Source organism: Phascolarctos cinereus, unplaced genomic scaffold, assembly GCF_003287225.1.
Source record: "Phascolarctos cinereus isolate Bilbo 61053 unplaced genomic scaffold, phaCin_HiC Scaffold_5;HRSCAF=322, whole genome shotgun sequence".
Classification (NCBI taxonomy): domain Eukaryota; kingdom Metazoa; phylum Chordata; class Mammalia; order Diprotodontia; family Phascolarctidae; genus Phascolarctos; species Phascolarctos cinereus.
The window spans coordinates 32,784,981-32,810,192 of NW_027555958.1; the positions used below are offsets into that span (position 1 = coordinate 32,784,981).

The 25,212-nt window shown below is 41.2% G+C and overlaps 1 protein-coding gene across 2 annotated transcripts in view; it reads right to left on the reverse strand.

The window, feature by feature from the left end:
- Positions 1 to 4,147: 4,147 nt before the first annotated feature.
- NSRP1 (nuclear speckle splicing regulatory protein 1) overlaps positions 4,148 to 25,212 on the reverse strand; it is a 53,095-nt gene continuing 32,030 nt past the window's right edge. The window contains exons 1-6 of one of the 2 annotated variants that reach the window (XM_078154774.1): positions 22,830 to 22,863; positions 21,391 to 21,468; positions 10,105 to 10,233; positions 8,576 to 8,783; positions 7,310 to 7,418; positions 4,148 to 5,313 (exon numbers count right to left, since the gene is read on the reverse strand). In XM_078154774.1, the coding sequence (XP_078010900.1) occupies positions 4,329 to 5,313; positions 7,310 to 7,418; positions 8,576 to 8,783; positions 10,105 to 10,161 (1,359 nt within the window). In that variant the 5' untranslated portion in view covers positions 10,162 to 10,233; positions 21,391 to 21,468; positions 22,830 to 22,863 and the 3' untranslated portion in view covers positions 4,148 to 4,328. Of the gene's footprint in view, positions 5,314 to 7,309; positions 7,419 to 8,575; positions 8,784 to 10,104; positions 10,234 to 21,390; positions 21,469 to 22,829; positions 22,887 to 25,212 lie in introns of those variants that run through there. The other variant, XM_020963333.2, reaches the window with a different exon arrangement.

Below are 25,212 nucleotides of genomic sequence, written 5' to 3' on the forward strand. Positions count from 1 at the left end.
ACTGTCTCCTCTTCTCCCCATCTTGACTCCTTGGTGAATGAGTTCAACTCTACACTGTCCTCCACTCTTGAACCTCTAGGCCCCTTATATCACTGATTACATCCAGCCAAGCCTCAGCCTTGGATCATTCCTTCCATTTCCTGCCTTTGCTCCCACGCACATGCTACTAAATGAAAGTGTAGAAAATCTCTCAACCATTATGACTAGGTCCACTACCAATTTATGTTACACAACTCAACTGGGCTCTCACTGCTGCTGAGCAATCCTACTATACTTCCCATATCAACTCACTCCCTCACTTCCCACAGCAGCTATTCCAAACTTTTTCATCCTTCCTTAAAATTTCCCATGGCTTCCTCTCTCATCCTCTCAGCTGAGAACTTTGCCTCACATTTTACAGAAAAAACTGAGGCCATTCTCTGTGAGCTCCCTTTTCCTCATCTATCACTCAGGTGTCTTTTACCATTTTCTCTTCATCTTCGTCTCACACAGTGGAATGATCTTGCTCCTTACCAAGGCTACCCCTCTGCTTATTGAAGCAATCCCTTTCCACCCTGTCTACTGTATCATATTGCCCCCTATCATCCCCACTTTGACTTATTGTCAATCTCTCCCTCTCTTCTGGTTCATTTCCTACCATCTACAAACATGCTCATGTCTTCCCTACTCTGAAAAAACTCCCACTTGATCCTTTCGTCATTGCTAACTATCACCCTATTTTTCTTCTACCCTTTCTACTAAACTTCTCAAAAAGGGCTGTCTACAGAAAAGGAAAATGACCAATGTTGGAGATATGGGAAAAATGAGACATTAATGCACCACTGGTGGAGTTGTGAACTTATTCAACCATTATGCAGAGCAATTTGGAACTATACCCAAAGGGCTATAAAACCATACATACATATCCTTTGACCTAGCAATACCACTACTAGGTCTGTATCCCAAAAGAGATAAAAAAACAAAAAGGAAAAGGACCCATATGTACAAAAATATTTATAGTAGCTCTGAAAATTGAGGGGATGCCCATTAATTAGGGAATGGCTGAACAAATTGTGGTATGTCATTATGTTGGACTACTTACTGTGTCCTAAGAAACAACAAGCAGGATGCTCTCAGAAAAACCTGGAAAGACTTACCTGAGTTGATACAAAATGAAATGTACTATGTACAAAGTAACAGCAATACTGTAGGATGATCAGCTGTGAATGACTTGGCTATTCTCAGCAATACAATGATTCAAGACAACTCTGAAGGACCTGTGATGAAAAATGCTACCCATCCCCAGAGAAAAAACTGATGGTGTCTGGATACAGACTGAAGCATACTTTTACTTTATTTTTGAGGGTTGCTTTTTTGGGGGGGGGTCTATGTTTTCTTTCATAACAAGACTAATATGGAAAGGTTTTGCATGACTACACACATATAACCTATAATGAACTGCCTGCCTTCTCAATGAGGGGGTTGGACGGGGAGAATCTGTTTTCACATGTAATGGGAAAAATGAAATGCTAAAAATTCCCCAAAATAGGTGCCTTCACTTTCTCTCCTCCTACTCTCTTAACCCCTTAAAATTTGGCTTCCAACCTTACCATCCCACCGAAACTTCTCTCTCCCAAGTTACTAACGATCTCTCAGCTGCCAAACCCAATGGCCTTTTCTCCATCCTCATTCTCCTTGGCCACAATGCTGCCTTTGACACTGCCGGTTCATCTTTTCCTCCTTGACACCCTCTCCTCTGCCCACCTCAAGCCTCTCCCCACTCCAATCCATTCTCCACTCAGCCACTCAAGTGATTTTCTTAAAACATAGATCTGAAGTCCAGCTGCTCATCATTTCTTATAGCACAACAGCATTCCATTACATTCATATACTACAACTTGCTCAGCCATTCCCCAACTGATGGGCATCCTCTCAATTTCCAATTCTTTGCAATCACAAAAAGAGCTGCTATCTATCTATCTATGTATCTATCTATCTATCTATGTATCTATCTATCTAACTATTTGTACATGTGAGTCCATTTGTATGATCTCTTTGGGATATAGCCCTAGAAGTGCTATTGCTGGGTCAAAGGGTATGTACTTTTTTTTTAAGGCAATTGGGATTAAGTGACTTGCCCAGGTTCACACAGCTAGTAAGTGTCAAGTGTTTGGTCTGAGGCTGGATTTGAACTCAGGTCCTCCTGACTTCAGGGCTGGTGCTCTATCCACCATGCCCCCTAGCCGCCCCTGGTATGCACATTTTTATAGACCTTTGGGCATAGTTCCAAATTGCTCTCCAAAATGGTTGGATCATTTCACAACTCCACCAACAATGCATCAGTGTTCCAATCATTCACATCTTCTCCAGCGTTTATCATTTTCCTGTTTTGTCATGTTGGCCAGTCTGATAGGAGTGATGTGGTACCTCAGAGCTGTTTTGATTAGCACTTCTCTAATCAACAGTGTAACAGCCACGCTGTGTGATGACTAACTTCGATGGACTTAGCCCTTCTCAGCAATGCAAGGATCTAAGACATCCCCAAAGGTCTCATGAAGGAAAATGCTATCCACATCCAAAGAAAGAACTATGGACTTTGAATGCAGATCGAAGCAGACTATTTGCTATTTTTTTCTTCCGTTGTGTTTCCGCTTTCCTGTGGTTCCTCCTATTGGTTCTAATTCTTCCTTACAATATCACTAATGTGAAAATATATTTGATAGGCATGTATATGTAGAGCCTGTATCAGACTGCACGCCGTCTTGGGGAGGGAGGTGGGAAGGGAGGGGGAGAAAAATTTAAAACTCAAAAGCTGATGGAAGTGATTGTTGATAAATCAAAATAAACTAATAAAACAAACAAAACCCCCACAGGTCTGATTATGTTAGCCCCCCATTCAATCAGGATCAAGTACAAAATATTCTGCTTGGCATTCAAAGCCCTTCACAACCAGCTCTCCAGTCTCCTTCGACTTTACTCTCTGCGACGTTCTCTTCAAACCAGTAACAGTGGAACAAACTCTCCATTTCTCAGTTCTGGCCATGCTTGATGGCTGTCCCCCACTGCCTGGAATGACCTCCCCGGCTTCCTTTAAGTCCCACGACAATCCCACTGCCGACAGGAAGCCTTCTCTAACTCCTCTTAACTCCAGAGCCTTTTCTGGTATTGATCTCCTATTTATCCCGTACAGAACTTGCTCTCTGCATGCTGTCGTTCCCATTAGATTGTGGGCTCTCTGAAGGGAGGGATAGTCTTTTGCCTTTTTTTTTTTAATCACCAGCACTTAGAACAGTGCCTGGCACACACACACAGTAGGTGCCTGATGTTTATTGAACAAATGAAAGTGTAACCGAAATGGCTCAAATCCATTTCCATAAATTACTCTGATGAATCTTGCCAAGATCAGAGACTTACCAACAATGACCTTCTCTCCCATCAAGAGGCAGCATGGTATAGCAGAAAGAGCTGGGGCTTAAGATTCAGGACCTCGATGACCTTGTGTGACCTTGGTCAAGTTATTTAACTTTGGCTAGCCTCAGTTTCCTCTTCTGTCAGATGAGGTCAATAACATTTACACTACCGTGAGTTATGATACATATGGCACGCCAGTTTTTGAGTCATATTTGTACATATTAGGTCCTCTAATCTTAACAATGAACTTCTAGGTTGGGAGGGCCGAGATCATTCTACCCGTTTTACAAATAAAGAAACACAGCCACGTGGCTGGCCAGCAGCAAAATGACGCTTATCTCCCTGAGAAAACTGGAATCCAGGCCATGAATGACAGCAGCCGGTGAGCACAGACCACAGTACCAGGTCAGCCTGGTTCTGGGACTTTGACAAGAGGCGTAGGCCAAGCTTGGCCCTCTCACAGTTCTTGCACATTCTGAGATGGGGCTGTTTGTAAACAGAACAGCACTTACAAGAGAACTTACCTGAAACAGCGTCAGTATTATTAAGCTGGTTCCTATTTCACTTCAGTCACGTCTCTGGTCCTTATCCACTACCTAGCATATACAACAACACAGCTACTCTGGCAGATTGCGGGTCAATAACATGAGCTGGCCAGAGCTCCTGGTCACGTGCCGAAAGGAGTTCACCCACACTCTCACGGTGTATTGCACACAACCCACAATGGGCTGCCAAATGTATAAGCTGGAGGAGTTAATTTTTTCTTAAATCAAGGACATTTTTATTTACATTAAATTACAGTGTGCTGAAAACATGTGTAAGCTGCTGTACCCTTCCCCTAACAAACGTAAAAAATAAAGTCCTCGCCCTCTTCTCTCCTCCAGCCAGGTCAGCCGCTGCCACTTTCCACACATTCTCAGCCCCTTGCTGGGTGACCCTCAGTCCTCTTCCTTCTCAATGTAGGTTTTGGCACCACACCGCGCCATCTGCCTGGCCAGGTAGCGGTCTCGCGCTGACGTCACGCTCTCTTTGCTGCTGCGCTTCGCAAACTTGCTCTGAGTCGTGGGCGGCTTCTCCCCTCCTTCCTCTCCCCTCTCTGGCTGGTGCTTTGGGCCCTGTGCTCCTTCGGGGCTGGAGGCCCTCTCCGCGTCTCCCCCCTTGCTGCAGCCTTCCTCCCCACGCGGCTTGTGCCGTGCCCCAGAACCTGAGCTCGGCCCCTCCCTCTCTGAAGGCCTGCTGCTCGGCTCCTCGTCTCTGCTTTTCTCATGCCGGTCTTTCTTCCTCTCCGCACGGCCTCTGCCTCCCTCTCTCGCCTCCCTCTCCTCGTCACCCTGCTCTTCACTGTTTCTCTGCCTGGCTCTCTCTCGATCCCGGGGGGGCTGCTTCTCCCACTCCTCCTCCCGCCTCCGCTCTCGGTCACCGGTCCCCCTCCTCTCTCTTCTCTCTTTTCCTCTCTCTCTCTCTTCCTGTTCATGCCTCCTCTGGGAGTGCTCTTTACTGCTGTCTTCCCTGGGCCTGTGCTGATCGGTTTTTTCTTTCCGGCGACCACTGTCAATGGGACATTTGTCCAGCTCCCTGAGCTGGCTTTCATGGCTGCGGTCCTGATGCTGGTCATCTCTGTTCCTCACCGCTGGATCACTGCCTCCTGTTTTGGAGCCCCTGGCGTGGCCCTTGTCACAGCGCCCTCTGTCCTCCCCTGAGGAACTGGAGTGGGCGTGGCTCCTGCCTCGCCTGGAGCTTGAATGACTCTTGTCCACCATTTTATCACCTTCTTCACTGCTGTCCACATCAAGGTCGCTGTCTGCATCAGGGTTTTCCTCTTCTTTCACTCTGGCTTTGGGTACATCTCCATCATCTGGGACTCTGTTGTCTGGATTTAATTCATCAGAATAGCCCTGTGACTTCTCCTCCTTTATCCTAGAGCTTTAAGAAAAATGGATAATTAAAAAGTGAAATCACACTGTCAGCTGTAGAAGAAATGAAGGGCTCATGTACTTTCTCTCAGTCCTGGAATCATTCCTTTGAAGAAGCCCTGTTGCTTTCTGCCTCTACAAATGGGGGGGGGGGAAGGCAGCGCCCAGGCCACTTCATGGGTTAACATCTACAAGGCAGCAGCTCCCTCTCTCTCTTCCAAACAATCAACACTTATTAAGGCGAAGAAGGAGGAATGATCCTTCTTCTCTGTATGGGCCACTCACTTGTGTATTGGTTCTCAGAGTTTTTGTGAGGCATGGAAATAAAAAGACTAATTTGGAAAAGGTACTGGCTTCTATTTATAATCTCATGAGCTTCACAAAGGAGATTTGGGGGATGGAGGAGGGCAGTAAAGTAAATATGATTAAGTCTTAAAAATGGGATTTCATATCAGCAGCAACAAAATTAACATGAAAATAAGATTTTCACAATAAGATCCCATATCCGGTCATGACACTGTGCCTTTGCTAAGTCTACCCTCCTTATGGCAGAGCAACACCAGCTTCCTGATATAGTGCTCAGTATTTATTAGAACAAAGCAGGAAATGTGTGGTGAAAGCATGTACCGATATTAAAATTGAATTAAGCTAAAATAATTTCCAGTTTTTACATTTTCACAGCTGATAAGTGTGGTGGATTACATTACCAACAAGTTCATTTTCAGTAATCACACTGACACAGGAACAGTTTGTGGTTATCCAGGACTTGCTGGCAGGGTGGCCTGGGCAAAAGGCCTTGCTAGTAGTTTAGAATACTATTATTAAGTTCAGAGAAATGGGTGTGGGATTTCTCAGCCAGCCTCAGTCTACTTCTGGATGAAACTCATAGGAAGGTCAGAATGTAGGAGAAATCCCATTCAGGATTTGTCTTTCCAAATACACTTCCTTAACCTCCACTTTTCCTGGAAGCAGACTTTAAAGCACTGGGGGAAAAGGCTGATGCAAAATCCAAACTGGTTCCCTGCCTACATCCAGACTCTGGCCTTCTGAACAGTGCTGCCCCCCAGGAGAATAAGCTGCCTTAAAGACAGTTTCATGACAAACTCTCTTCAACTGTATCTACACGATTAGGAACATGCTCACTTACTGCTCTTACACACCCCTACAGCCGGGTTTGGTATTGTACAAGAGACCTGCATTCTTGATCACAAAGAGGACCTTCACCAGCAGACACACACAGGCCACTTCTCTATCCAGGACGAATCGCACTGATACAACATCTGCCTCTTCATATTACAAATGAACAAATCAAAGTTGTTTTGGTGGCTTTCTGAGGTCAGCAGCATGGCTAACTGGACAGATGGGTGAAACCTTTGGGTTAGGAGGCCAGGTTCAAACCCACCTCAGACCTGTCTGTGGAATCATGGGCCAGTCATTTAATCTCTAAGAACTCTCTGGTTTCATTGATGATAAAGTAGGGAAAATAATAGCAAGAATCCTCATTATCTCCACCATGGAGTGTTAGAAGACAACACTTTACAACCTTAAAATGCCACAGAGATGTGTTATTATTATTATTAATCTCAAATAGAGCCACTGTCTTCCACTGTTTCTCAGCCTTCTCCTCACTGCCCTCTATCCAAAGCACAAAGATACTCACTCAGAAGCTCAGTCAGACAAAAATTAAATTCTCATTTCACACCTGCTCTCATCTGTAGTAACGCCAAACCTCAGGCATCGGCAATGAGTTGATGCCAACGACTCTCTGGCCTGCTCAATGTCACAGCTGTCAAATGAGAATGACCCTACACAAGTCCCTTTGGGACTAAGTAATGGACCCTCTTGGAGTTTCAAAGTGAAGAATGGGTACAGATGGTCTGACCTGGGTCACGCTAGAGCATGTATGCTGTGAGCGATGGGAGGACCCTCCCAGGAGCCCCATAAAGTGACTATTAGAAACTCTCCACTGCATCACCCCAGAATCTGTGGCTTCAGCAGCTGCCTACCTGGCTTCCCGAAGGCTGCATTCAGGTACTTCCTCTTCCCCAACTGTTTGATTTAAGAGGTGCCTATAAAATCCACTGAGGTCTTTCTGCTTGGTTACATCCAGACGAGCTAGGCAGAACCAAAAACACAATATGGTCAGTGGTGTGACAATAACTTTCTTAACAATGCCGTGAGAAAGGCTGGGCAGAATTAGCATCCCTACTTTACTGAGGAGGAAATCAAGACTCCAAGAACTCAGGTGACTTTCCTAAGAATGTCAAACAGCCAATAAGTGGCTAAGTGGAGATGCAGACCCAGGGCTTTATGTCCAATGTACAGATTCAGAAAAGAGAGGCAGCACGAGGCAGCGGAAAGGATGCTGAGGCTGTGTGTGCTCTCAGCTAAGTCACCCAGGCTTAGTTTCTTCAACTTTAAGAGAGAGATGAGAATATTTGCACACTCCTTCAAGAGGCTGTTGTGAGAGAAGCACTTTTCCGGGGGTAAAAGATAAAGATTTCTCCACTGTTTGTGAAGCCTGGCTTCTGTTCAAGAGGAAGAGACAAAAGAGGCACAGGGCAGCACGCAGCTGTATTCCTGCTGACGCCACCTGTTTCTCCAATGGAGCATGTCCCCCGCTAAGTGAATGAGATAAAATCTGACTGGGTCACGAGAAGTGAGGACCAGGAGTGACGTGGAAGACCTCTGTGAAATGACACAGAAGGAAGGCAGCAGAACCGAGTGCATGAACAGGGTGCCACCACAGCCATGTAAGGAGATACAACCTAGAAAGAGCTCAGAACTCTGACCAGAGCAGGGGTGATTCTGACCTCGAAAGACTAATGAGGACATGCACCTCCTGCCTCCTGGCAGAACCCAGACCCATCCAAGGGAAGGTGGCCTGGTGAAGAGGGGTAAAGGATGAAGAAGGGTGTCAATAAAACTGATGAAAGGTGCACAGAAAAGGGACGAACACCAAGGGGACACAAACAGAACAATCTATTACTACCTTGTTATGTTGGGTGTGCGCGTGCGTGTGTGCGTGTGTTGGGGGGTTATTTTTAAAAAACTGTGTGACAGAAATCCAGCGCCTCTTCTGCAGTCCACTTCCCTGCTCTTCACGTCTCAAAGTATTTGCAAGTTTCACGTTAATTACAAAGAAGCACACCTAGAATGGTGCGCAGCCCGGCACTGGCCGCAAAACCGCATCCCTCGCTGGTGGGCGGCTTGCTCCAGTTTTCTCCTCTCTCCCTCCGCCCCGCGCCCCTGGGCCCGGCCCTCACGCTCACCCTCCAGGGCAGCGGCTCTCCTCTCTCTTTCTGCTTCCTCAGCCCTCTCCTGAAGTTTCTTCTTGTAAGCAGATGTCACAAATGCCTCTTTATCATCAAATTCTCCCTTTTCCATTTCTCGTTCTCTCTGAATTTTCTTTTCCATTCTTTTCTCTTGCTCCTTTTTTCTTATCTCAACTGCTTTTAGTAGGCTGTGGATGTACTTAGGCTAAAAGAAAAACATAGGTAGAATGCTTAAAGGAGTGCCAAAGATACTTCTCATTAATATCTAATCATGACAATAATAATAGCTAACACATGCATATAGTGCCTACTATGTGTCAGGCACAATTATGATCTCATTGGATCCTGGAAGGCAGGTGCTGTTATTATGCCCATTTACAGATAAGGAAACTGAGGCAAACAGAGGTTAAGTGACTTGCCCAGGGTCACACAGCTAGGAAATATCTGAGGCTGGATCTGAACTCAAGCCAGGAGGGAATAGAAATGACTGGATGAGAGAAGGAATTTTAAAATGGCTCCTTAAGGTTGAAAAGCTGAATCTAGAAGGAGAGGATATAGACTACTGCTATCTCCTCTGCTCTAAGAACAAAACGCATTTCATGTTTTGTGTGTCATCTTTATCTCTTTTGATTATTCTTCTCCTCCCAAATATGCCACTGAACATAAAATCTGTAAGCCAATGCTGTTATTTAGGTTAGTGCATTTAGTGGAGACATTTTTAACAGCATCACTCTTCTATACCCCCAAAAGTACAGGAAAATACAGCCACAAAAATAAACATACACTTTTACATAGGTTCTTTAAAATTCCAAATGTTTTTTATAGAAAATCAAGCAGATAATCTGTCTAAAATAAATATTAAATACTCCAATTCTCCTTTCTCTCCCTTTTCAATTTGGCGTTATGGGGCCTAGTGTCTATGAGGGCTGCAGACTAGAAATTATGAAGAGGATCAATATAAATTTTCTAAATAGACTGAGGATGGGTGGGGTGATTATTTGCAAGCTATTACAGCAAAAATCAATATTTTCACAATAAATTATTAGAAATGGTGAGTGGTTATTCTTAGAACCTCCAGCATGTTATATGGTTACTTGAGTGCCAAAAAAATTAGAGTATCTAGAATTAGAGAGCTTTACGAATGTTAAGAAATTAGAAGTTGTTTTTATTTTATTCTTAGCACTAAGATTCTTTTTTGGGGGGAGGTGTGAGGGAAAAGGGGGGAAGAGGGAGGCAATTGGGGTTAAGTAACTTGCCCAGAGTCACACAGCTAGTAAGCATTATGTGTCTGAGGCTGCATTTGAACTCAGGTCCTCCTGACTCCAGGGCTAGTGCTCTATCCACTGTGCCATCTAGCTGCCCCAGAAATAAGATTCTAATGGAAACACATATGGCTTTATTAATTCTAAGAACAACTGCAAAGATCATGTCAACCAAAGCATAAACAGAAAAACACCTTGAACCTAGAAGAAATAGTAAGCATTTAGAAGTAGGCCACAGAAAAATCTCTATTTTCAAACACAAACCTGTCTGTCTTTTACTAAGAGCAACTTAGGATTATTTTCTTCCTTCTTCCGCTGCATCTCATCATAAATACTGTCATATTCATACACAGTGGTATCCTCTGCTAGGGCTTTCTGGATTTCAAGTTTGGTCTGTTAATAAAAGGAAAGAAAAAGGTAAAAAAAAATTCCATGGTAAACATCAATTTGATCTTATATATTTTATCAAACTCTCATGGGCTGTCCCAGCCAAAGAATTCATTACAACCTCCCCGACTGGTCGAGAGCATCTTCACACTGACATTAATGAGGTCGCAGATCCCTATAAAGACTGAATTAGCCTCACAGGATCCATCAAAGAGCTAGGGCAGAGGGAACCCTGGGGCTCCTCTTGTCCAGCCTCCCTTGAACAACTAGCCCAGGATCACACAGACACTAAGTGTCAGAGCCAGGACTTGAACCCGTGGCCTCTCATTCCACGCCCGATCCATTTTCCATTACACTCTTCCATATGCACTATCACTGGATCTAAAGATGAAAGGGACCTCGGAAATAGCAAGTGAGTAGTTATCTCAGTGCCTTCATTTTACAGACCTACAAAACAAATCAAAGCACACTTTGATACTTGGTGGCTTCAGTGAAAAGGTGGGAAAAGGTCAGTAAACACATGGAAAGTCTGGCTCAAGGAAATGAGAGAGACCAAAGACTTGTAGCTTCATACAAAAGCTTCATACCTCTATATCATGAATATGTTCTCCAAAAACAAAAAAAGTAATTGGCAGGTTCTACCAAACACCATAAGAAAGAATGAATTTGTTCATATCTTAAAAGCCAAGAAAAAAGATGAGAGGTATCTTTTGAGTCAGCTGTCTGTGCACAGTCAGTCCACTGACTCATCAGAGTTTAAGCCAGAATGTATAATAAACAAGGACTAGTAATAAGAAAAATATATGACATACAATGAAGATTTAACCTTAAATTAATCCAACAAGCTACTGAAAACTTAAAATGGGAAAGGGACAACAAAAATGATATTGACACCAACTACAATAATTTCACCCAAAAGTTAAACTACTACAAATTAATTGCTACAAGGAGAACAAAAGAACCTAGAAAGTGCCTTAGCAAACATTTGACTCACCGGCCAAAAAAAGTGAAATATCTGCCAAAAGCAGTAACAGGTTAGAAAAGAAGCTCACCTATAGGATGGTCAATTATGAGCAGTATCATCTCATGAAGCAGAGAGGAGCAGTGGAGGGTAAAACCGGTCTAAAGAAAGACTGGCAAGATAGTCAACTAAGCAAAATCATTCCAAGGGCACTCAAGGCTGAGAACGGAAAGAAGTCTACCAAACAAAGAATAGAAAAGATCTGCTTTACAGATCTTTTTTTTTTTTTTTACAAAATTCTTACAAAATTTACAAAAAATAAATTTTTTTACAAAATTACTACAGCAAACTGTTTTATCTATCAAGAATAGTGGAACCAACACACTTAAATGCTAGCACCACAGTCTCTGAGGCATTTACAGAAGAAATAGAAACATCAACAAGGAGAACAAAGAGGGGAAAAGCAGTTGGATTAGCTCAAGCATTTATAAGGATCCTTTTTGAAGATGATACAGTTGTGAGAGCAATGAAGGACTGATTTACAAGATACTTTAAGGATATTAACAAAATCATGGGGGGGGGAATCAGACCTTACTATTCCAACACAACCATTGAGTTATACACTTATTCTCCCATCTATGGAGAATCTTCATGTGGGTCATCTGTACATGAACCAAGGATATCCTCAGTGAAAGCACTACTAGGAAACAAGCGGCTTTTACAAATAATATTCAACAATGGAACACATCTTTATCAGCTCATGACTAAATAGAGAATTTAGGATCTCATTATGCCTATTATTTATTAGGAAAAAAGCATTCTACTTGGTGTCTCTTATGGCAAAATGTCTCCCATCTGTATAGCAAGATCATTTGAGATTTCTTGGAAGATATAACAACAGAAATCAACTTGCTCAATGATCCTCTATAATAATTATCAGGCAAGCATAAAACAAAGAGATGTATGCTCCCCAGAAGTATTTGCCACAGGGATAGAAGGGATACAGGGCAGAGACTGGGCTGAAAAGGGATTCTTTCTGAGTCTTCCAGATGTTCCTCTTTGTAGAAGACATTATCTTGATTTCATCAAGCTCCCACACACTGCAAAGCCTCCTGGAAGAGATCTATAATCATTCAAAAGAGTTGGGCCTGACCATCCACACAGTTAAGACTAAATGGATGAAGAATGTATATTGCCCAGATTTTAATATGCATGTGAATATAGAGCTTGTCCAACAGTATGTATATTTGGGACTGACAATATAGATAGACAATTAGTTGAGCCCAGAGTTGAAAGGAGGAGGGTGGGCTACACTGCTTTGAGAAAATTACAAAAAACTTTTTATTGACCCTAAGCTTCCCCAAACTGCAAAGGCCCATGCTTTTTTTTTTTAATTTTATTAATTTATTTTGATTTATCAACAATCACTTCCATATGCTTTTGAGTTGAAAATTTTTCTCCCCCTTCCTCCCACCCACCCTCCCCAAGACAGTGAACAATCTGATACAGGCTTTACATTTACATTCCTATTAAACATATTTTCACATTAGTAAAGTTGTAAGTAAAAATTAAAACCAATAGGAGGAACCATCAGAAAGATGAAACAAAACTCAACAGAAGGCAAAAATAAGTGATAGCGATTTGATTTCCATAGTTCTTTCTTTGGATGTGGACAGCATTTTCCATCCTGAGGCCTCCGGAGATGTCTTAGATCCTCGTAATGCTGAGAAGGGTTCAGTTTAACATTCTTAGTCATTGCATAACGTGTATGTTATTGTGTACAAAATCCTCTTGGTTCTGCTCACTTCACTCAGCATCAGACCATACAAGTCTTTCCAGGTTTTTCTGAAGTCAGCTTGTTCATCACTTCTCATAGCACAATAGTATTCCATTACATTCATATACCACAACTTGCTCAGCCATTCCCCAACTGATGGACATCTTCTCAATTTCCAATTCTTTGCTACCACAAAAAGAGCTGCTATGAATGTTTTTGTCCATGTGGGTCCTTTTCCCATTTGTCTGATCTCTTTGGGATACAGCCCTAGAAGTGCTATTGCTGGATCAAAGGGTATACACATTTTTGTAGCCCTTTGGGCATAGTTCCAAATTGTTCTCCAAAATAGTTGGATCATTTCACAACTCCACCAACAATGTATTAGTGTTCCAATTTTCCCACATCTTCTCCAACATGTATCATTTTCCTGTTTTGTCATGTTGGCCAATCTGATAGGTGTGATGTGGTACCTCAGAGTTGTTTTGATTTGCATTTCTCTAATCAATAATGATTTAGAGCATTTTTTCATATGACCGTAGATGGCTTTAATTTCTTCATCTGAGAACTGCCTGTTCATATAAAGGACCATGTTTCAAAACAAAACATTTTACAGGTGTTGTTACATAGTAGCAAAACCCGGAATAGCACTTGTCTCTGAAGAACTAAAGATGAGCATCATACAGAGGGGGATGGAAAGGAAGTGAGAAGTCTGCAACATAACCAATGAGGAACTCCAAGGACCAGGCGTAAAAGATGTCATCAAAGACTGTATGACAGAAAGAGGGGATGGGCTGGCCATGTGTTGAAGGAGAAGAATGACAAGTGGACAGCCAGAGTGCTCCCATGGCAGCCCTCTGGTGCTGGGAGAAAGGGAGGAAGACCACTTTGATGTTGAGAGCTTTTGTTCTAGTCTCTTTCTAGATTCAACTTTTCACTCAATACAGCTCTAATTCCAATCTGAATGGGCATTTCATCACTGCTTAGGATCACAGAGTTACAGCCAGAAGGGACTGCTTATCCTATCTGGTTGGACTAACAGTTTTTATTTCCTCTTGGCTCATGAATAAAAGTACTAAAGGATGTTAATGAGAAATATGTTTTACAATTCTTTAAGTAACGGATGAGATTCCCTCAGTATGGGGAGGTATGAATGATTTGCAAACTGTGTCATTATAAGTAGCTCCCAAATTGACGAAACCATGGATTCATTTGAGTATGAGCAAATCAATTTAAATGTTACAAAAATAAAAAAGGTAATTAAATACATTTTGATTTTTATTATTTCCTAAACTTACATATATTTAAAAATAAAATCATGGCATTTTACAACAGGCAGCATTAAAAGTGGCAAGAATCTTGGTTTTGGAGTCAAAGAAGTAGAATTTAAATCCTGGCTCTGCTATTTACTACCATATGTCCACAGGCAAGTCATTCCCCATCTTTGGGGAACACTGCGGATAGAGTGACAAATCTGGAGGCAGGAAGACCTAAGATCCAAACCGCAGACACTAACTGGCTATGGAACCCTGGGCAAGTCACTCAGCCTCTTTCAGTCTCAGCTTCCTCATGTAGAAAAATGGGGATAATAATACCACCGACCTCACAGGGTTGTTGTGAGGATCAAGTGAGATCACATATGTAAAGTGCTTTGCAAATCTTAAAGGTATTCTAACACTCATAAGGTAACATAGTTTAATAATATAAAATATTATAATACTTACAAGTATTACTATTGCTATAATTACTGTGGTCTCTGGGCCTCAGGTTGTGAATCTGTAAAATGACTACGGTGATTCCAGCTCTAAACCTATGATCCTATGAGAGGTGTCAGAAAGGAGAAATACACATCAGGACAAGTAATCAATTAGGATGGAAATTGTGTAAATTTGTGTGAAAAAAAGTTCTAGCCTAAAATTTAATGTTTTATGAACTTATGAAGAGCATTCATCTGCTTGTAAATTTAAAACTGGGCACCTGTACTTAATAATTAAAAAGAAATTCAACTAAGTATATTGTGAAAACATAGCTCTGGCTTTATCACAAACCAGTAATTCAGGATTTTATAATGTTTATGATAAATCAAGCTGACTCCATATACCATTTTCCAGTAAGTACAGTGACATGCATCCAGATCTGCAGCACAACAAGGCACTTTCTAGCAAGATTCTCATGTAACTTGTTATCTTGGGACAATTCATAATTTAGTACACCGTGGCTGAAAGCAGAATTCCAGCACGTTAAGAACCTCTGTGTCTTTGCTTATGCTACTTCTCCTGCCTGGAATGCTTTTTTCCTCTTCTTCTTCTCTGTCTAAATTCCATCCATCTCTCCAGGCCCAGACTCGGGTACCACCTCTTCTCTAAGGGGTTCTCTGTCTACACAAATCGACAACGATTTCTCTCTTCTCTTCTCTCACCTCTGAAGGCTTCTGGTTCTTAGAAACTATATTACATATTTATCATGTGATTAGCTTATTCTAACTGTTTAATGTGTATTAAAGCTAACTCTCCAATGAAAGTGAAATGCACACACAGATCTATTATTACCTCATCAATTTCTATTCCCCCTCCCCCCCTACATAGACTGTAAGCTGATCGTGTGAGCCTTGTCTATATCCTTCAGGTGTGCTTCCTGCAGGGAACAAGAGAGGTGCATCTATCCATCATGCTGAGGACCTTCCTTGCCTTCTCCCAACATCACAAGTGTACCAATGGCACTCATGCTCTTCCCACGTGGCCAGCCATCTTCTTTTTCACTCCTACATCACCCCAGTGAGATCTTTTATTCCAATTCTTTGAAACTTCTCTTTTGTTTCATGGGTGCAGCCTCCTCACACTTACCATGCACTTAACCCATTGTCCTCTGCGTAGTATTCATTTGTAGCTTATTGGAGGCTCTGGTGTGCCATGACTCCTAGCTATGCAACCCTGGTGTAGAACTCAGGCATTTAAAAGATAGGCCTTTGTTTCTGGGAGAAATCTGGGGTCACTGAAAGATCTTTGCAATTCCTGAAAGCTGTCCAGTCAATTGACCTTTTGTTCATTTCTGGGTCCATATCCAGGCATGGCCCTCTATCCTATTATAGATAGATAGATAAATAGATAGACACATATAGACAGATATAGATATCTACTGATGGACAAGCTCTATAGGCTATCTAACTGCATGTCATAATCTTGGAAACAGACATTCTTCATCATTGGTTTTTTCCAGTGTGAATGGTCAGGCCCAATTTTTTTGAGTGGTTACAGATTTCTTCCAATGCAGTGGTCCGAAGCATGGTGCCATCCACAAATAGGAACATGTGTAAGACCTCACCATCTATAGGAAATCCCCTTTTTTTTCTAAATTAAAATTTTAAATTATGAATTTAACCCAACCTTTTGAAAAGAGACTACATAAAACTATGAACTACCATATAGGGTTTAAAAAAACTGTCTATTACGATACTGTCACATACCCATAGCAATGTTAAATTTAATACATACTTCTAAAAATCCAAGTTATATAGAATAAAGATTCGTGGATTCACATAAAATCACATTTTATTTTCTTTGTACACAGAAACATTGATGCTTGCTCATAACAGAAAAAGAAAATTTTTAAAAGTTTAATAAGCTGGAAACAAAACTTCCCTCCTTGTCTGGGTCTCTCTCTGAATTCTTCTAAGTAGTTTTTATTATGCTCTTTACCTTCTTTTTTTTTTTAGACATCATAATCATCTACCATAACTCCATGCCCTAAATAGGACCCTCTCCCTTATAGCAAATAAGTTTAGTTCAGCAAAACAAATTCATACATTGTCTGTCTGAAAACGTGTCATTCTGCTCCTCCAGTTTATCACTTCTCCTCCAAGAGGTCAGAGTGTCATCATCAATTTTCTAAAGTCAAAACTGGTCAATGCCTCAGTGTTCTAGAGTCTTTCAAAATTGTTTTCCATTACATTATTGTGGGGATTGTAGAAACTGCTCTCCTCACTTCACTCTGTATCAGTGGGTACAAGTCCTTCCAGGACTTTCTCTTTCGTTCACTTATTGCTCTTTTCTTTGTATTCTTGGTTTAATAAAGTGAGTTTTCCCATTCATCTCTTCTGAAGAGCGGTCTCTACCCCCTCGACAAGCAATGTGCTGTTGGAGTCCGAGACCAGGGGGTAGTGGCTTTACTCTTCTGGATGGAAAATAAAAACCCTGCCAGAGCTTTCCTACTTTGTTTGTTGCTCTCCTTCCATTTTTATTCTTCAAAGTTCTCAGGATGAATTTGCTCACCTGCTTTTCTCTCCATGTTTTCCCTTACTGGTTTTACTCACCTCTGCTTTGAGGCGATACTGTTCGTAATCTTCTATAAACCTTTTCTGTAAGATTTTACACATGAGTTTGTGTTCTAAACCAATACTGTCTATGGCTGCCATCTCTTTTTGCCATTTAAGTCAAGTGTTTGCTGATTAAGATGCTTTTTTAGGCTTTCTGGGTATCCCTTTTATGGCAATTGATGTTAAAACTTCTATATGAAACTACAGTCTGAGTCTATGTCCTCTCTTCTGCCCATCACCCATCTGTCATCATGAATAACTTGTTTGAATAAGTCAGGATTGAGTTATTTCAAGTTCAAACCATATCTTACTTTCTCATTTTTCATCTTTATTTTAGCTTTGTGTTAATTTTGATCTTTGCTCTAACAAGTCAGTGGTCTGACTGTTCAGATCACTGATTACGGAATGACACATCAGTAACAACTCATTTCCTATATGTTAAAATATATATTTCACCTGTTGTGATTAATTAAATTATGGTGCCTGTAACACCAGTGTCTATCATTTCTTTTCCTGATATATACATATATATAAAAGAAGAGACTTTCTATTTCCTTTTTCCTGATTCGTATCTTCCATTATATTTCTTGCCATCCTTTCCTGTTTTGATGCCTCCCTGTGGTGTGGAGATAATCCAGGGCTCTCAAAGGCTATACCCATGGAACACTAGTCTGGGTGAGTTCTACCATGTTGGAAAAGTATCATTATGGTTCCAACAAAAGACCAAATGGCAGCTAGGTGGTGCAGTAGATAGAACCTGGGTCTAGTTCAAATCCAGCCTCTGACACTTACTAGCTATATGACCCTGGGCATGTCACTTAACCCCTGTCTGCCTCAGTTTCCTCACTTGGAAAATGAGGATAATAATAGCACCTGCCTCCCACGGTTGTTGTAGGGATCTAATATTTGTAAAAAACAAACCAAACCAAAACACTCAGCACAGAGCCTGGCACACAGCAGTCACTCTATAAATGCCAGTTATTGTTATCTTCATGATGGTCATCGTCATTATTAAAAGGGCTGGGCAAGCTAAATGTGCAAAAGGCTCCTCACCATGAGACTGCCCACTTGGCGATGGCAAAGAACAACTGAACAAAGAAAAATACAATAACGGCCTCAGCCCCGTGTAACCCCCTATCACTTATGCCATGTCAGTGTTGGGGGGGCAGAAAAAGGGACAGAGGACGCTAAGAATCTCAGTTCACAAGAAACGATCTGCTGAAAAATAACAGCAGCTTCTAGATGGGCTCTGACATCTGCCATAGCGGGCAAAAAGGCAGAGAAGTTCTGTTATGCACTTGAGAGCCAGGTGACCCTCCCAATGAAAGAAACACACATTTTGGTACTCAGTGAATTCCATTTCTTAGTCCCAAAAGGCACAGTCCAGATCTTGGATTTATGCTGAAGTCCCGGGCCAGGTTTACTCAATAAATACTTACTAACTGAACAACAAAAGCAGTGTCTCCAAAAAGCTATTTCAACACCAATAAGAAGCTCCTATTTTCTTAAAAATAAAATGACTGTTTCCAGGAATACTGTTTAAGGTCTTCAGAATTCTAAAGATTTCCCCTGCTCTTTATGGATTAAACTGTTTAACCTTGTTCAGCACTCTACTACATTCTCAAATATGACGTATACTTTCACATAAACCATATTTAAAACACTAGAGAGAGAAGTCACTGTTTATTTTAACATTTGAAAACTAGTGGTTTACTATTTTTTTTTGGGGGGGGCATTATGTAATTTAGGGCCTAAAAATACTCACTCACAGGTATGGGCAAATAAGAACATTAGTTTAAAAGCAACATATCTAGTATACAACATACAGTATTTTCCTTCTGACTATTACTGCCGAGTTGAAAGACTTCTCATCAATGTGACCACAAGAGGAAGGAGTGAAAAAGGGAAGGTCCCTAAAAGCCACCACAAAGAGAACTGCAGGAGTTATATGTGGAAGGGGCTGGTAAAAAATGAGAGCTAATGGATTTTGGAGACCCTCTTGATGAATAATGCTGGACTTGCAGTCAAAGTGCCTCAGTTTACCTCCCAGCTCTATCACTGACACTTAATCTCTCTGGGTTTCAGTTTCCATGCCCTTTGAGGCCCCTGCCAGCTCTAAATCAATGGTCTTATGATCTATGCCAGACTGGTATGAGGTCAATTTCTCATCTCATGTAACTCTGAAAATACCCTTAGTTACAAAGAAATTAATAACTATAAACCAGTTATACAGAGATTCCCTTATACATCTTGTAAATTAAACATCTTTTGGACTGGAGCCTTGGTCCTTTTTAAAAATATATATCTAAAAAGATGGAATAAAAAAACATGTAACTCAAAATGTTCCAAATCCTGAAGGCAATCTTGACAAAAAAGTCTTAATGAGCCCCTCATTTCTTATACAGCACTGCTGCCTAGTAAACCTAAAATAACTCTGAAAGTTACCAATTTTGGGGAAGGTTTCCATATCATCTGGGAATGCACAATTCTCCAAATTCTAAGTTTTCTTAAGTCAATATAATCTGCCATAAAATTAAAATTCCTGGATATGAGAGCTCAAGCTCACCTGGTAACATCTAAGTCATTAATAAGTCCCTAGAAAAGCCCAGAAAACCATATGAATACAGTCCAAGACATACTATTTTTCCCTTTTTTCTTTCTTTTTTTTTTTGTTTTGAGTTTTCTTCCACAAAATGACTAATGTTGAAATGTTTTACATGACCGCACATTTATAACCTATAACAGACTGCTTACTGTGTCAAGGAGAAGGGAGGGGACGGAGGGAGGGATAGAATTTGGAACTCAAAACTTAAAAAAAAAAGAATGAATGTTAAAAATTGTTTCCACATGTAATGGGGGGGGGGGGAATGTTATTTAAAAAAAAAACCTGGGAAAAAAAGACCAGAAAACAACTTTTACTTAAACCTACAACTCCTTCAGGACAGGAATCTTTAAGAAATCTCTATTTCCCTTTGTGGTTAGCCCAGCACACTGGGTGTGGCAGAGCCTCAATATCTGGTGATTAATGATTTTTTCTAGGAGAGCGCCATCATTTATACTACAAAACTTTTTACAATGCTTTTTACAGATGAGAACTTTCAGGGGCTTTTCCAGGTCTATTTTCTCAGTCCTATATTTGTGACCAAAACAATTTTCTTTGTGTACATCATCAATCTTTGTCCTACTCTTCAAAATCTTGTACTGGTTCTCTGTTGCTTTCTGAAGTAAAAACTATATTCTGAAAGGATTTCCAAGGTCTTCTACCACCCATAAACCTATGATTCCCAAGCTCTGGGAGACTGTTACTATGCCACTGGTCAATTTTATGTTTACTCCACGTGGAGTTACTCATACACATAGCAGGCACTTCATAATTATTTACTGATTGATTGATATGTGTATTTATACATATCTCAGAAAGTCTAGCACAGTGCTCTAAACATAACAGATGATGAGAGCTGTTGTTTGAACTGGCTTACATATTTCTAGCTGGACCATCCGTATAACTATGCAATTCAAAGACTTAACTGCACCCCTACAGACCCTTTCTTCCACTGGAACCTCATTTTGAGGAAAGGCTCAGGCCAGCTAAGCTTCACTTGGTGGACTTGGCCATCATTCTCCTCCCTTCCCCCTGCCAGGTGCCCTTTCTTCCACTCCTCCCTTTTCAGATCCCTTTGATAGGTTAGTCTTCCCCCAGCAGAATGTCAGTTCCTTGAGGGCAGGACCTGTCTTTCATTTAGCTTATATACAGGACCTGGCCCATAGTAACTGTTTAATAAATGTTTGATTGGCTGACAAAAGCAAACAGCTCACAGCCCAGCTCTGGTTCAGAGCCTTTCCAATTGTACAGGCCTGGGTCACTGCCATACCATAGCGTAGTATCAGGGCTCATGTCAAGTGAGGATGACTGATGACCTTCAATCACTGTTCTGAACCTTTGGCATAAGCTTCAAAAACCCTCCCCCTTTTCCTTTTCACCAAACTGCATCCCCCCTAACCTTTACAGATTAGATAAAAAATCCTAGTCCTGAACCTGTTACTACTATGCATTTAGCAGTGACCAGCACACAGAAGACCCTTAAAAAATGCCTACTGACAACCATATAAACTGACCTGTTTACGGAGATTTTCATGAACTGTGGTACAGCTACAACTCTGGCAGACTATTCCCCCATTCTAGTTCCTTCCAATCTATAAATTTGCAGAGCGGAGAGATTAAATTTAATACAGATCTTGCAGATTCCTCAAATGCTTGCTTGGCAATAATGTCTTACATTTTTTGGATAACAAATGTTTATATGGGTAAATAAGTAATGATGACAATTTGTAGAATAAAGGAAAGAAGGAATGAAAAGGCTTTACCATGTAGGGAGTGCTGGGGATACAACTAGAAAAAGCAAGACAGTCAGTCCCTGTACTCGAGGGGCTCAGACTCTAATCGAAGGTGACACTTGATATAAAAAAGTCAGTCAACAAGCATTTATTAGATACTTAACTACACAGCCAGGCACTGTGCTATCAGGTACTAGAGATATGGATACAAGCAAAAGAAAAGATAGTGACTATTCTCACAGAGCTTACATTCTAATGACACACGAAAAGGAACTAAAAGTGAGGGGCAGCAGGGAGCACCCCAGGTCTGTGGAATCAGAGCCAGGAGGTGAAGGCAACAAGGAGAGTCTGGGCTCTTCCTCCCATGGAGGCTTACTAATAGGGCGCTAAGGGGCTGAGGGATGTTCAAGGGCAAGGCCACAGACACTGAAGGAACCTCCAAAGTAAAAAGGTGATTGGGGCATAGTAAAATCTAGAGAGCCAGAAGTCGGGCAAGGAAAGGAACAGAGAAGCTAGAAGTCTGAAGGGCATGATGGCAGGGTGGAAGGGAAGGCCTAGGGTCAGAAAATCAGGTGAGACTGCTGGGGGTTCTTTACCATCCAGTATGGCAAGAGGCAAGAGGGAAAGGCATGGGGCCAGGTAGCCCCTGAAGTTGGAGGGTCTTCTCACTGCCCACTTGCCTGAATGAGTCCTGGGGCAAAAGAGGAAAGATATATCCTTAAAAAAGATACAGGGAGAACCACAAGCACTTAGTGAACACTGAGACAAATGAATTTAAAAAACCCTCAACATTCATTCTATTAGCAAGCTCGCTCTTCAGCATTTTAACCACTGAATACTTAGCAAGACTTAGAATGAATATAATTCTATTTCAAAGAGGCTGAAACTCTGAAATCACCTTGAGAAGAAGAATGCTGTTTCTCACTTTCAGTATGTTAGTTCAAGAGCAGAAATCATTAAACTAAGAGGCCCATTTCTCACGCTGCTAAGTCATCCAAAAGCCAAAAATGGCTTTTATCTGTCCTAGTCCAGCAGCAAAGAATTAGCTTGCCCAACAAGGACTTCCTCCAACACCGACACGGGAAGCCTTCTCTGGACTCCCGTTATTCACTGAAGTGAGTCTCCAGTGTTGGACCAATCACCACGTACGAGACAAGATACGAAAACATAAGCAGAGACTCTGACTTTGCCGATGTACTGTGAGTATTTCTTCCCTGTACCTGCTTCATCACTTGCTTCTTGAAGGCTTCTCTCTGAAGGCTGTCGCTCACGGAGGTCTGTCAAAAGAAAAACAATTACCTCTTAGATTAAGCCTGTTAAAAATGTCTCCCTCATCTTCTCATTACTAACTAATAACACAGTAAAAACCAGTGTTTTGTGTTTCTGTATGTTAAATTAAAATCTCGTTCAAATCTATTTCTAAAACTTCTCAGAATAAACAAGTAAAAGAGTTCTATAGCTATGATCTCCATATTCCCTGGGAAACACAAGATAGTGCTTTGTATACGATATTCAAGAAATGGTGAAGGAAAAAGGATTCACGTAGGGACGTTCCTGAACTGCATCAAAGCTTTATACATTCTCCTTATTCTTCTACCTAATTCCAGCAGTCATAGTTAAGTCCTTCAAATATGAGCCCCTAAAATGCATAGCATGGTTAAAAAAAAATTTAAAAATTAACATATTTGATTTAAAACAATTTACTATGGCTTTACTTGCCCAAATATGTTAATGTACCAATGCAATTGACCTCAGGAACCACTGGCCGTGCTTCTGGCCAGCACAGAACCTGACTCACAAGTCATATCACCAAGAAACAGACTGCAAATCCTTTGGGGGGAGGTTAAAGGTTTTTTAAGGTTTCTGACACAGAAAGATATGTTTTCAGAAAGTGTGGGTGGCCTTGTATGAACTGATGCGGAGGGGAAGTGAGAAGAGCCAGGAGAACATTACGCATGGTAACAATATCACGGCAAAGACAAACAGCTTGGGAAGACTCAAGGACCAGCTACACCTGCAAAAGACGGATGGACAATCAAGCCCGCTGCTGCCCCACTCCTACCAGCAGGGTGGGGAACTCAGGGCTCAGAACGGGACACAGGCTGACACGGCCCATATACGGATTTATTCTCTTTGCCTATTCTCCAAGGATCATGGTTTTCTTTTTTTACTTGGGGTAGGTGAGATTTGGGGAGAAAGGAAAGTACTGTCAGAAAACAAAGAGAGAAAAAGTCACTGAAGAACTGTCTAAAATGCACAGAAAAGAACTGAAGGAAGTTGAGAAGGAAACAGAGAAGGACAGCTTTGAAAGTTCAACATGGTGGATTTATTACATTCTCTAAAAATTAAGCTGTTCAAAACAGAGATTTATGGTTTCACATAGAATACCCTTTCCCCCACCCATTCTACTTGTATATGTAAATGCTCTTTGTTTTGGCAGTGTCATCTACATTCAGAATTTCAAAAAATACATATATTTCGAAAAAGGATTTAGAGCAAGGTAAACAGGCACAACCTAGGCTGAGTTGGTGCTCCACTAGCTGCCACAAAGCCCCAAATACACTGACATGCATTGTATTGTATGGGTTTTTAGACTGTAAGTGTGGAAAGGCTGAGTAGTATTTTGTTTGTTGGAACGTGTTTTTGCAGCCTGAAGAAATGTTTCAGAACTACATTCAAACTGGTTAGAATGGCATTTATAGACACAGAATGATTAATCTGTAAGAGTAAAGAGGGTTTTAATACCAGAAATTGTGTACTTCAGTTAGCTTGAAAGCCAGGCTTCAAACACCATCTAAACTCCCAGCTCTAAAATAATCATCAAATATGGGGCAAAATGCGCAACACAGAGGAGAAAACCAATAAATACCTGGTGATTGATTTATCAAATAGTTATTAAGTAACTACTATGTGCAGAGCACTGTGCTACAAAGTTCAGAGACCCTGCCTTTTTAGAGCTGAAAGTCTAAGAATACAACAGATAAACAGGGATGATAAAAATGGAACAGGGCAGTGAGAAGGAATGTGCTTTGGAAACTCTGAGGAATTGTTACAGAGGGATGGATCAAGGAAAGCTTCATGGAGGAGACAGCAGCCAAACTGAACTTTAAAGGATGGATGAGAGTTCAAAACAAGCTTACTTGTCAATCTTAGAGTTACAGAAGAGAACAGTCATGTTGAAAAGAGCGTCCATTCATTTTTGTTCCTTTTCCCTTGTCTATCATGCACATATACTCTATGAAATGAACAAATGCTAAAAAAAAAAATTAACATTCATTCATTAGTATTGGTACCAAATTATGTCTACAAAGACAACCTGATAATATCTGATTCATCTAGCTAGAGTAATGTTTTGGGGGCCAATGGATAATGGAGAGTGGTAAAGTATTCTACATAAACTAACATCTTAGTTAACTGAAACATTACCTAAAATGCCCAAATCTTTTAAAAGCCATTTTAAAAAGACCTTTTTAACATATCATTTACTTCCTTGCCTTATTAAACAATTATATCGACATACTCTCAACTGCTAAAAGCATTTACTAAAAGGTTGCTAATGTGCCGAGCACCGGGATACAAATTAAAAACCGAGACAGTCCTTGC